General features: G+C 51.4%; 2 protein-coding genes across 7 annotated transcripts in view; both read left to right on the forward strand.

Moving 5' to 3' along the window:
- The window catches only part of TOP6BL (TOP6B like initiator of meiotic double strand breaks), a 98,658-nt gene extending 90,000 nt beyond the window's left edge, over positions 1-8,658 (forward strand). For 5 of the 6 annotated variants that reach the window (XM_055354585.2, XM_063710705.1, XM_063710708.1 and 2 more), the window contains 3 exons: positions 3,670-3,748; positions 8,143-8,363; positions 8,463-8,658. In XM_055354585.2, the coding sequence (XP_055210560.1) occupies positions 3,670-3,748; positions 8,143-8,363; positions 8,463-8,528 (366 nt within the window). In that variant the 3' untranslated portion in view covers positions 8,529-8,658. The remainder of the gene's footprint in view (positions 1-3,669; positions 3,749-8,142; positions 8,364-8,462) is intronic. The other variant, XM_055354586.2, reaches the window with a different exon arrangement.
- Positions 8,646-11,816, forward strand: RCE1 (Ras converting CAAX endopeptidase 1). The gene is made up of 8 exons (XM_004051616.5): positions 8,646-8,929; positions 9,048-9,150; positions 9,245-9,328; positions 9,581-9,659; positions 10,163-10,330; positions 10,460-10,531; positions 10,791-10,853; positions 11,156-11,816. The coding sequence occupies exons 1-8, from the start codon at positions 8,745-8,747 to the stop codon at positions 11,389-11,391; spliced, it is 990 nt and encodes a 329-aa protein (XP_004051664.1). The 5' UTR covers positions 8,646-8,744; the 3' UTR covers positions 11,392-11,816.

Raw genomic sequence — 11,816 nt, forward strand, 5'->3', positions numbered from 1 at the left:
CCGCTACGTTGCCCGGGCTGGAGTGCAGTGACTATTCATAGGTGTGATCATGGTGCACTACAGCCTCAAACTTCTGGGCTTAAGTGATCCTCCTGTGTCAGCCTCCTGAGTAACTGGAACTACAGGCGTGCATCACTGCACCTGGCTAGGAGTGGATATTTTAAGCCTGAATGTTGGAACAGAGACAGTGGGCCAGGAAGGAGTGAACAAGATAGTACTCCAGGGTTTAGTGTCATAGATATATGTAGGGACTGAGAACTTAAACCCAGAATAAGCAGGAGTAGTATCAAGGAGGCAATTTTCTAAGGAAAGGCATTGTTTCCGGCGGGTCGGGGGAGGGGGTAGACTAGAAATAAATGTCCCATAGAATGTTAAATCCAAGGTGTATCCTGAGGTCAGGGCTGTCTTATCTGGGGGACCAGGTGATGAATGAAGGGTGTGTAAGGCTACCAGAGAGGCCCAGAGCTTCATATCTCAATGCGGGTAGTTCCTTGATAAGACCAATTTCAAGATAGGAGAAAGATTTATCTATGACACGAGATTTTCCAAGCTAAAGCCAAAAAAAAAAAAAAAAAGTTCTGTCTCAAGATAAAAATGTTTAGAAAATATCCTGTTTCTTTCTTTATGTCTTTAGGATTATTTTTGCCCCTCCTATGTTCCTCCGAATATAATTACTTGGGAACTAAAACTTGTTTTAGTAAACAATATATGATAGATCTCTCATGGAGATAATTCATATACCATAAAATTTACCACTTTAAAGAATAAAACTCATTGATTTTAAGTATATTCACTGTGCTGTGCAGCCATCACCACTAAATTACAGAACATCTCCATCATGCCATTAGCAGTACCTATTCGCAGTGAGTCCCAGTTCCCCTCTCCCTTCAACCCCTGGCAACCACTAGTATGCTTCCCATCTCTGTGGATTTGCCTATTCTGGACACTTCATATAGATGGGACCATACAACATGGGCCTTTATGTGCCTTCTTTCATTTAGCATGTTTCTAAGGCTCATCTATGTTGTACCATATAACAATTTCATCCATTCTTTATGGCTGAATAATAATCCATTGTATTGATATACCACATTTTATCCATTAATTAGTTGATGAACACAAGTTTTTTCCACTTTTCGGCTATTATGAATATGCTGTTACGAACAGCGTATTTGTGTGGACATGCTTGTAACTGTCTTGGGTATATATCTAGGAGTAGAATTGCTGAGTCATATGATAACACTATGTTCTAACTTTTTAAAGAACTTTCGAGCTGATTTCCACAGTCTGCATCATTTTACATTCCTGCCAGCACTGTGTGATGGTTCCAATTTCTCTATACCCTCATTAACTGTTGTCATTGTTTTTCTTACTGCCATTCTAGTGCATGTGAAGTAATTTAGTGGTTTTGATTTGCATTTCTCTAGTGAATACTGATGCTGAGTATCTTTTCCATGTGCTTATTGGCCATTTGTATATCTTCTTTGAAGAAAGGTCTATTCAAATCTTTTGCCCATTTGCTGTTGTTGTTGTTGTCGAGACGGAGTCTCACTCTGTTGCCCAGGCTGGAGTGCAGTGGCGCGATCTCGGCTCACTGCAAGCTCCACCTCCCGGGTTCACACCATTCTCCTGCCTCAAGTAGCTGGGACTACAGGCGCCCACCACCACGCCCGGCTAATTTTTTGTATTTTTAGTGGAGACGGGGTTTCACAGTGTTAGCCAGGATGGTCTCAATCTCCTGATTTTGTGATCCGCCCGCCTCGGCCTCCCAAAGTGTAGGGATTACAGACGTGAGCCACCGTGCCTGGCCCTCTTTTGCCCATTTTTAAATTGGTTTGTTAAATTACTGAGTTATGAGAGTTCTTTACCTTGGGCCAGGCAAGGTGGCTTACACTTGTAATCCCAGCACTTTGGGAGGCGGAGGTGGGAGGATCGCTTGAGCCCAGGAGTTTGAGACCAGCCTGGGCAACATAGTGAGACCTCGTCACTACAAAAAATATAATTTTTTTTTTTTTTTTTTTTGAGACGGAGTCTTGCCCTGCCACCCAGGCTGGAGTGCAGTGGAGCATTCTCAGCTCACTGCAACCTCTACCTCCCGGGTTCAAGCGATTCTCCTGCCTCAGCCTCCTGAGTAGCTGGGATTACAGGTGTGCGCCACCATGCCTGACTAATTTTTGTATTTTCAGTAGAGACGGGGTTTCACCATGTCGGTCAGGCTGGTCCCAAACTCCTGACCTCATGATCTGCCTGGCTCAGTCTCCCAAAGTGCTGGGATTATAGGCGTGAGCCACCGTGCCTGGCCTATAAATAAATTTTAAAAAGAGTTCTTTAATTTGGGTAAAAGTACCTTAGCAGGTATGATTTGTAAATGTTTTCTCCCATTCTTGTGGATTGACTTTTCACTTTTGTTCATGGGAAGCACAAATTTTATTTTATTTTTATTTTCTTGAGACAGAGTCTCACTCTGTCGCCCAGGCTGGAGTGCAGTGGCGTGATCTTGGCTCACTGCAAGCTCTGCCTTCTGGGTTCACGCCATTCTTCTGCCTCAGCCTACCGCATAGCTGGGACTACAGGCGCCCGCCACCACGCCTGGCTAATTTTTTTGTATTTGTAATAGAGACGGGGTTTCACTGTGTTAGCCAGGATGGTTTCAATCTCCTGACATCATGATCCGCCTGCCTCGGCCTCCCAAAGTGCTGGGATTACAGGCTTGAGCCACTGCACCTGGCCGGGAAGCACAAATTTTTAATTTTTTTTTTCTTTTTTGAGATGGATTCTCACTCATCACCCAGACTGGAGTGCAATGGCGTGATCTCAGCTCACTGCAACCTCCACCTCCCAGGTTCAAGCAATTTTCCTGCCTCAGCCTCCTGAGTAGCTGGGATTACAGGCACCCACCACCACAGCCAGCTAATTTTTGTATTTTTAGTACAGGCAGAGTTTCAACATGTTGGCCAAGTTAGTCTCGAACTCCTTACCTCAGGTGATCTGCCTGCCTCGGCCTCCCAAAGTGCTGGGATTACAGGCATGAGCCACTGCGCCTGGCTATGAATTTTTAATTTTGAGGAAGAAGATACCTATTTTTATACATCTGTATTCTTGAAAAGGAGCTGGGAGGATTGGGTTCTGGTCTCAGTAAGAACCTCTTTTTCTCTGTCCAAATTATTGAACTAACCAGTGTGGCAGGGCTCTAGGAGGCTACCGATGACTACAGAATATACCCTGTGGCTTCCCAGGTTTGACTTTCTCAGTCAAACTTAGCTGGTGTAAGGCACTCTGCTAGCTGTAAAGTGATAAAGGCATGATGGCCCTTGCCTTTGAAGGGATTTAGGGTGTAGAAAATGGACATTTGCACATTACTTGATGAATGGGCACACAGGATACTTGCAGAGTATGCAGAGCCCGAGGAATGGGCAGGCAGTAGCCAAGAGACTGGAGCTCAGAGAAGAAAGGATGTGCCGTGAATGGCCAGAGTGGAGAAGGATCCACAGAGGGAAACCTTGAAGACTGGAGGGTGGGTAGGGGGATTCATGAGCCAGGAGGAAGAGGGAGTTCCAGGTGAGGGCAGATAACCTTGTGAGGTCAGTGAAGCCACTAGGCACACTCCTGTTTCACTAGGGCTCGTTCATGTTTCTACAAAACTCACTTAGGACTTCTAATTTTTTTAAGCAGCTAACCCTAGAAAAAAAGGACTCAGCCCAGGGCACTGAGGACGCACCTGATAAAAGCAGCCTGGAGCTCCTAGCAGGTAAGGTTTTAGCTTTTCAAGTGAGCCCTGGACTGCAGCAGAGGAAGTAAAAAACGTGAGTTCAAACTTTCAAACTATTCCACTGTACCTTCTACTACAGCGGCGTCCTTCTGCAATTTAGTGGGCTATTGCTGCCACTGTGGGTCTTCAAGGCAGCAGCAGGTCTTCCCTCCCCAAGATGTTAGGACAGGACTAGAAATTTGTATTAAAGTCTGTGCAGTTATAGATAGCTGCACATGATGGGGTGGGGGTAGGTAATACGCAGATTCAGGGCCCTGAATTTTATTTTATTTTTATTTTTTTGAGACAGAGTCTCACTCTGTCGCCCAGGCTGGAGTGCAGTGGCGTGATCTTGGCTCACTGCAAGCTCTGCTTTCCGGGTTCACACCATTCTTCTGCCTCAGCCTCCCGAGTAGCTGGGACCACAGGCGCCCGCCATCACGCCCGGCTAAATTTTTGTATTTTTAGTAGAGACGGGGTTTCACCGTGTTAGCCAGGATGGTCTCGATCTCCTGACCTTGTGATCTGCCCGCCTTGGCCTCCCAAAGTGCTGGGATTACAGGCATGAGCCACCGCGCCCGGCCTGGCACCATGTCACTCTTAATGTGTGTTATGGGAAAGTGTCAGTGCGTGGGTTGTGATTGCAATTATACTGAAGTCTTTTCTCCATACATGTCTCCTGCAATGCTTAAACAGCCTTCCCAGCCCACAGCAGCAGGGGTACAGCAGCTCTCACATTCAGTCACTAGCAGAGATGCCAGGTACTATTCTGAGCTTTTAAAATGTACTAATGCTTTTAGTTCTCAAAACTATCCTAGGAGCTACAGGTACTGTTATTAACTCTCATTTTGCATATGAGGAAATTGAGGCCCACAGATATCAATAAACTTACCCAAGGCTACACAGCCAGTAAATGACAGAGCAAGAATTCAAACCCAGACAGCCTAGCTCTGCTGTCTCTGGAAGAGCCGAATTAGCAGGGAAGCCCTCCTACAGATCCTGAGTCCTTCAGATAAAACAGTATCTGGGTCAAGGGAAGCTGGGGATCATGACGTCAGCACCTATGCTTGGTTGGTAAATCCCTCTTTCTAGGGTCACAACCACAACACATACGCGTTTATGCTTAGGCCAAAGATGTCTCCCTGAAATCACTGTCAACTGAACCATGTTTTACATGTTGTGGGGGCTGTTGCTACTGAAAAGAACCCTGCTGTGAATGCTTGTACAAAACAAAAAATCTATTTTTATAAATTTAGATCTGGAGATTTTAAAAAATGCAAATATGATACATACAATTCAGTATTTATGCAGTCAGAAGAGACAAAGGAATAAGTATCTTCCCATACAAGGAAAAAAATTAACATTTAATTCAGTACCTTCTGTGGACCCTGGGGAGATGCTGGGGTCTTCCACAGCCTTATCTCATTTAGTCCTTACAGTGCCCTTCTGGGGGCAGGGGGAGGCATGGATCCTAACAAACTAGAGGACCCAGGCTCAGGTGAGGCAGAACGCTTAGCAGGAGGTAATGACTTTCAGCTTGCCGCCTCCAAAGCCCATGTTTTCTCCAGTGTGCAACATGAGCTTTAAAATCTAGGTGTTTATAATCTGGTGGAACCCCTGGAGGATGGCTTGGGCTGTTCTGTCCTACAGACCTGTGGCTCTCAGCATCCATTCTACGCCTCACATGGGCAGCCCTGCTGAAGAAAATCACCAAACTGTGTGTTGATGCCACCATCCATTGGTGGTCCACTCACTCAGGAGCCTTTGGTTTGTCAGTCCTTCCCCCTGCCTTTCTGGCCTTTGTCCCTCAATGGCTACTCCATTCTTTAAAAAATCTACCCAGTCTCTGCCTCCTGCTTCATACTTACGGATCTCTTTTCTCAGTAAACTCACCCAACTTGCACCCTCCCACTGCAGAACCTCATCAGTGTGGGGACCCATTTCCCCCAGGCTCACAGTGGGATCGTCCCTCCTGCTTTCTTGGGACCTGCTTGCATCAGTTATCACTGCTGCACCTTCAGCCTTCCCCTGAGTTCCTTTCCCTCAGCAGGTCAAGCTCTCATTTCATCAGAAGAAAATCTCCCATGACCTTGAACTTCCTCCACTTATCCTCAACCTCTCTCCATCACATCTCAGCCAAGGATCTCAAAACCACAAGCTGCATGCACCCTGTCTCCCTTTCTTCCTCTCATTCTCTCCCTCACTTAGGGTACTTGCTTTTTCTGTGGCCTCTGAAACTTCTCTCCTTAGGGAAGGCCTCTTAATTACCAAATTTTGCATTTACCTTCATTGTATCTGAACTATGTGCAAAATTTGGCACTGTAAGGCTATGACTCGCCTGGTTTTTCCCTCTCTGGGCTTTTCTCTTCATCTACTTTCCTCTGGTCATGCCTAAATAGTGCTCATCCTGCTCTCCCACCCAGCTATCTTCCATCCCAACTGTTGACCACTGCCTCTGGGCTCAAGACTCTCAAATTGGTATGACCAGCCAAGGCCTCTGCTGAGTGCCAGCTGGGAGATTCATTTGCTCACTAGGCAGCTCCTCGTGGAGGTCCCATTGGTACCTCAGTTTCCTCTCTCCTGACTAAAGAGACTTTTAGTCTCTTTCATGGTTAATCCAGTTTATCACATCTGAAATCTTGGATTCATTCAAGAGTCCTCTCATTTTTTTTTTTGAGACAGAGTCTCCCTCTGTTGCCCAGACTGGAGTGCAGTGGCGTGATCTCGGCTCACTGCAACCTCCCTGCCTCCCAAGTTCAAGTGATTCTCTTGCCTCAGCCTCTGAGTAGTTGGGATTACAGGCGCCCACCACCATGCCCAGCTAATTTTTGTATTTTTAGTAGAGACGGGGTTTCACCATGTTGGCCAGGCTGGTCTCAATCTCCTGACCTCGTGATCTGCCCGCCTCGGCCCCCCAAAGTGCTGGGATTACAGGCGTGAGCCACCGCGCCCGGCCAAGAGGCCTCTCCCACATCCAGGCGCTCACAAAGGCCTATCGCTTAGGCCTGATGAACACTTCTGATTCCTGGTGACGCCTCTATCTCCACTGTCTTCACTTGTCATTGGGCTCTTAAGGTCTTCCTGTCTCTAGTTTGATCTAAGCCACACCTTTGAAAGAACGATCTTTCTGAAGTACAAAATTACCAATATATTTCACCAGTGCTTAAAACTCTTTATTGGCTTCCTGTCTTCTACAGATGAAAATCTGTTTCTAGCCAGGCAAGGTGGTGTGTGCCTTTAGTCCCAGTTACTCGAGAGGATGAGGCCAGGAGTTCAAAGCTGCAGTGAGCTATGATCGCGCCACTGCACTCCAGCCTAGGTGACAGGCAAGACCCCATCTTTAAAAAGTAAAAATTTATATAGGAAGTTGTTTTATGCCTTTGCATAAAGTTTACTTGTGTTAACTTTCAGCAAGAAATTCCCTTTCTCTCCCTTGTCTGGCATATCACTCTTCATCCTTCAAAACCCAGCTCTGGGGCAGGAGTGGTGGCTTATGCCTGTAATACCGTCACTTTGGGGAGCCGGGGCGGGAGGACAGCTTGAGACTAGCCTGGGCAACACGGTGAGACCCCTGTCTCTACAAGTAAAAAAAATTAGCCGGTGTGGTGGCACGCGCCTGTGGTTCCTGGTACTCTGGAAGCTGAAGCTGAGGCAGTAGGATCGCTTGAGCCCAGGAGGTCGAGGCTGCAGTGAGCCAGGACTGCGCCACTGCACTCCAGCCTGGGCAACAGAGCAAGACCTTGTCTCAAAAAAACAAAAGGCCAGCTCAGGTATCTCCTCATGGAAACCCTTCTTCACATCCAGAGGTGGTCGGCTTCCTTCTCTAGTCTAACCTTGGGCTTTGTACACAGGTCTGCATCCCCCTCCTAGCATCTGTGAGCTGCTCTCAGGGAAAAGCTCATTGATCTGCATCCCCAAGACCTGCTGGGGAAGAATCTATCCATCTAAACTCGCTTTAATTTGACAAATGAATCAGTTAAGAGTAGGAAAGCTGCCTATGGGCACTGCTCAATGCAACGTGAGCAACAAAGGGAGACAGAACTGAGGCCAGAAAGGTGAGGGGGGGACAGAGGCTGGCAGGGAGGGGAGCTTGTCAGTGCAGACTCCAGGAAGAATCTGTACAGAAAGTTACTGAGCGGCCTGAGTCCCCCAAGTGAGGGCTCGGGACAATCTCCCGCCCGGGTGAGAGAATAGGGAGGCCCTGAAACGTCTCTGCAGCCTCGGGCTGCTCCAGAAGCGCCCACAGCTGCAGGGTTTTGGTGTAGATGGGACCTGCTGACAGGGATGCGGTGGGAAGAGCCCCTCGGCGCCCGTTCTCCCAGGCTTCCCCTTGCCCAAGGGTGCTCCTAGCACAGGGCCATGAAAGTAAGATGAAGAGGCTTGTTTTCTCCTAGATACCAGCGGGCAAGCAGAAAACAAGAGGCTCAAGAGGGGCAGCCCCCGCATGGAGGAGATGCGAGCTCTGCGCTCCGCCAGGGCCCCGAGCCCGTCAGAGGCCGCCCCGCGCCGCCCGGAGGCCACCGCGGCCCCCCTCACTCCTAGAGGAAGGGAGGAACGCGAGGCTCACGGCAGGGCCCTGGCGCCGGGCAGGGCGAGCCTCGGGAGCCCCCTGGAGGTAACTGGGCGAGGGCCGCGCAGGGAAGGGCTCAGCAGGAGGTGCAGGCCACGGGCCGCTGCTGAGAGGTCCTCACCCCGGGCCCCCTTGTTCCTGCAGGACGTGCTGTGGCTGCAGGAGGTCTCCAACCTGTCAGAGTGGCTGAGTCCCAGCCCTGGGCCCTGAGCCGGGTGCCCTTCCGCAAGCGCCCACCGATCCGGAGGCTGCGGGCAGCCGTTATCCCGTGGTTTAATAAAGCTGCCCCGCGCTCACCAAGTCCTCTTCCGCGTCTGCTTCCGCGTCGGGCCCGGGCGGGGCGGGGCGTGGAGCCGCGACGCGGCCTGACGTCACCCACACCTCCCTGGGACTGCGTCACTGGTGCGCGCCGCGGGTCAGGGCGCAATGGCGGCGCTGGGCGGGGATGGGCTGCGACTGCTGTCGGTGTCGCGGCCGGAGCGGCCGCCCGAGTCGGCGGCGCTGGGCGGCCCGGGCCCCGGGCTGTGCTGCTGGGTGTCAGTGTTCTCCTGCCTCAGCCTCGCCTGCTCCTACGTGGGCAGCCTCTACGTCTGGAAGAGCGAACTGCCCAGGTGCGGGGGCTGCGCGCGGCCGGAATCCACGCCCTGCGGGCGGAGCTTGGGCGAGCCGGGGGCGGGTCCGTGCTCATGGGCAGCCGCGGGCCCCCTGAACTTACTGTCCCCTCCGTAGGGACCATCCCGCCGTCATCAAGCGGCGCTTCACCAGCGTCCTGGTGGTGTCCAGTCTCTCACCCCTGTGCGTGCTGCTCTGGAGGGAACTCACAGGCATCCAGGTGCGAAGGAGGCGGGGCAAAGGGCAACGGCGGTGAGAGCTCAGGGGTCTTTAGGGGAGGAAGCAAAACTGATGCCCCCTTTCCTGTGGCTCAGCCAGGCACATCCCTGCTCACCCTGATGGGCTTCAGGCTGGAGGGCATTTTCCCAGCGGCGCTGCTGCCCCTGTTGCTGACCATGGTGAGTGCTCCTGCTGTATTTTTTCTTCTGGTCTTTGTTATCAGCCTGATGGGCAGTGCCGTGGATTCCTCTTGATTGTTTTCGGTTTTTGGTTGATGGGAGACAGGACTTTTGAGATGGCCCCAGGGTCCTCCGGTATGCATGGTCTGGAAATCGTGGCTGAGAGGATTTCAAGCTTGGAGTCTCAGGGAGCATGGGCAAAGGTCTGGGCAAAAGCGGTGGGTTATGGTGAAAGTGTTTTCTTTCCCTCAGATTCTTTTCCTGGGTCCACTGATGCAGCTGTCTATGGATTGCCCTTGTGACCTGGCAGATGGGCTGAAGGTTGTCCTGGGTGAGTCTTAAAGGCTGAAGGGAAAAGTAGGCACAGGCAGTCCAGGACATTGGGGCAGGGAGTCAGCGGGCTCAGGGTGTGATCTGGACACGTGAAATGTCATCTCTCTGGGTGTGTTTTCTCATCAGTAAAATGGAAACATAGAGCTAGGTGGCCTCTAAGGGTTGATTCCCAACGTCCAAGGAGTTCCCTGGGAACCCCCAGCAGTATTTGGTGTGGATCAGAGAGCACTGTCCCCTGCTTCCCCAACCAGAGCTAGTCTTGCTTAAATTTTGGTGTCTCCAGAGTTTACTTCCAGGATGCCCTGCCTCAGCTAATGCCTTCCCTTCAGGTCATCTCAAGACATTGGGTTTAGGTTGGGTCCACACTCCCGTCCTCAGGAGTATTGATGCCTAACCTGAGTTTGGCCAGGGTAAAGTTGTGGGAGAGGAGCCCTTGGAGCCTCTGGGATCTCACTGTCTGACAGCCCGTCACTCACAGCCTGTCCTGAATTCCCTCTGCAGCCCCCCGCTCCTGGGCCCGCTGCCTCACAGACATGCGTTGGCTGCGGAACCAAGTGATCGCCCCGCTGACAGAGGAGCTGGTGTTCCGGGCCTGTATGCTGCCCATGTTAGCACCGTGCATGGGCCTGGGCCCTGCTGTGTTCACCTGCCCGCTCTTTTTTGGAGTTGGTGAGTCTGGCCAGATTGGTCCTGGTGTGTTTTCAGCATGAGAGCTCAGAAGGGAGCTTGAGGTGAGGGGCAGTCCTAGAAGGGAGGCTGGGAAGAATGACTGTGATGTGATTGTCACCTTTTTCCCAGCCCATTTTCACCATATTATTGAGCAGCTGCGTTTCCGCCAGAGCAGCGTGGGGAACATCTTCTTGTCTGCTGGTGAGTCCTGGCTAGCTGGCCTGGGTTAGGGTGTATGATGATGTCGCTAATGGCCACTCTGGAGAAGGAATTGGGAACTGAGGGCCACAGTATTGGAGAGGCCACTGACCATGGGAGTTGGGGTGCAGGACAGCTGTAGGTGGTGGAGCAGGCAGCTACTGCCCCGGGGGGTGGATGGTCTGTCTTTGGCTGATGGGTGTGTAGTGCGGGGGCAGGAAGGGTGTGCAGGTGTGGTCACTCGCGGCCTCCCCGTCTCCAGCGTTCCAGTTCTCCTACACAGCTGTCTTCGGTGCCTACACTGCTTTCCTCTTCATCCGCACAGGTTGGTCCTCAGTCCCTCAGTCCCTCATGGGTCCCTGGGGGCCCACAGGGGTGGGTGGGAGAATGGGAATACTGTTTGTTCTAGGAACAAGTTCTTCTACTCCAGTCCTTGAAACAGGCTGAGCCAGGGCCCTCAGCCTGGTGAGGTCTGAGAGGTGGAAAGGAGCAGAGGCCGTGGTGTGTGGGTGGATGGCTGGGGTAGTGGGATCTTGATCTCCTGTTTCAGGGGATGGGGGTCACTAGCCCTGGAAGGGCAGAGGAGGTGGTAGGGCTGCTCCCTGAGCTGCTGTCTCTTTTCCTCAGGACACCTGATTGGGCCGGTTCTCTGCCATTCCTTCTGTAATTACATGGGTTTCCCAGCTGTTTGCGCGGCCTTGGAGCACCCGCAGAGGCGCCCCCTGCTGGCAGGCTATGCCCTGGGTGTGGGACTCTTCCTGATTCTGCTCCAGCCCCTCACAGACCCCAAGCTCTACGGCAGCCTTCCCCTTTGTGTGCTTTTGGAGCGGGCAGGGGACTCAGAGGCTCCCCTGTGCTCCTGACCTATGCTCCTGGATACACTATGAACTCTCACCGGCTCCCCAGCCCTCCCTACCAAGGGGTACTGCAGGGGAAGGGCTGGCTGGGGTCCCCGAGATCTCAGGAATTTTTGTAGGGGATTGAAGCCAGAGCTAGTTGCATCCCAGGGACCAAGAGAAAGAAGCAGATATCCAAAGGGTGCAGCCCCTTTCGAAAGGGGTGTTTACGAGCAGCTGTGAGTGAGGGGACAAGGGGCAGGTCCCAGGAGCCACACACTCCCTTCCTCACTTTGGACTGCTGCTTCTCTTAGCTCCTCTGCCTCTGAAAAGCTGCTCGGGGTTTTTTATTTATAAAACCTCTCCCCACCCCCCCACTTCCCTGGGTTTTCTCATTGTCTTTTTGCATCAGTACTTTGTATTGGGATATTAAAGAGATTTAACTTGGGTAA

This window comes from Gorilla gorilla, chromosome 9 (assembly GCF_029281585.2).
Source record: "Gorilla gorilla gorilla isolate KB3781 chromosome 9, NHGRI_mGorGor1-v2.1_pri, whole genome shotgun sequence".
In the NCBI taxonomy this organism is placed as follows: domain Eukaryota; kingdom Metazoa; phylum Chordata; class Mammalia; order Primates; family Hominidae; genus Gorilla; species Gorilla gorilla.

Coding starts and splice junctions, on each gene's coding strand:
- RCE1 (XM_004051616.5), top strand. CDS start 8,745: ATGGCGGCGCTGGGCGGGGATGGGCTGCGACTGCTGTCGGTGTCGCGG. Junction 8,930..9,047: donor TGGAAGAGCGAACTGCCCAG/GTGCGGGGGCTG, acceptor TCCCCTCCGTAG/GGACCATCCCGCCGTCATCA. Junction 9,151..9,244: donor GGGAACTCACAGGCATCCAG/GTGCGAAGGAGG, acceptor CCTGTGGCTCAG/CCAGGCACATCCCTGCTCAC.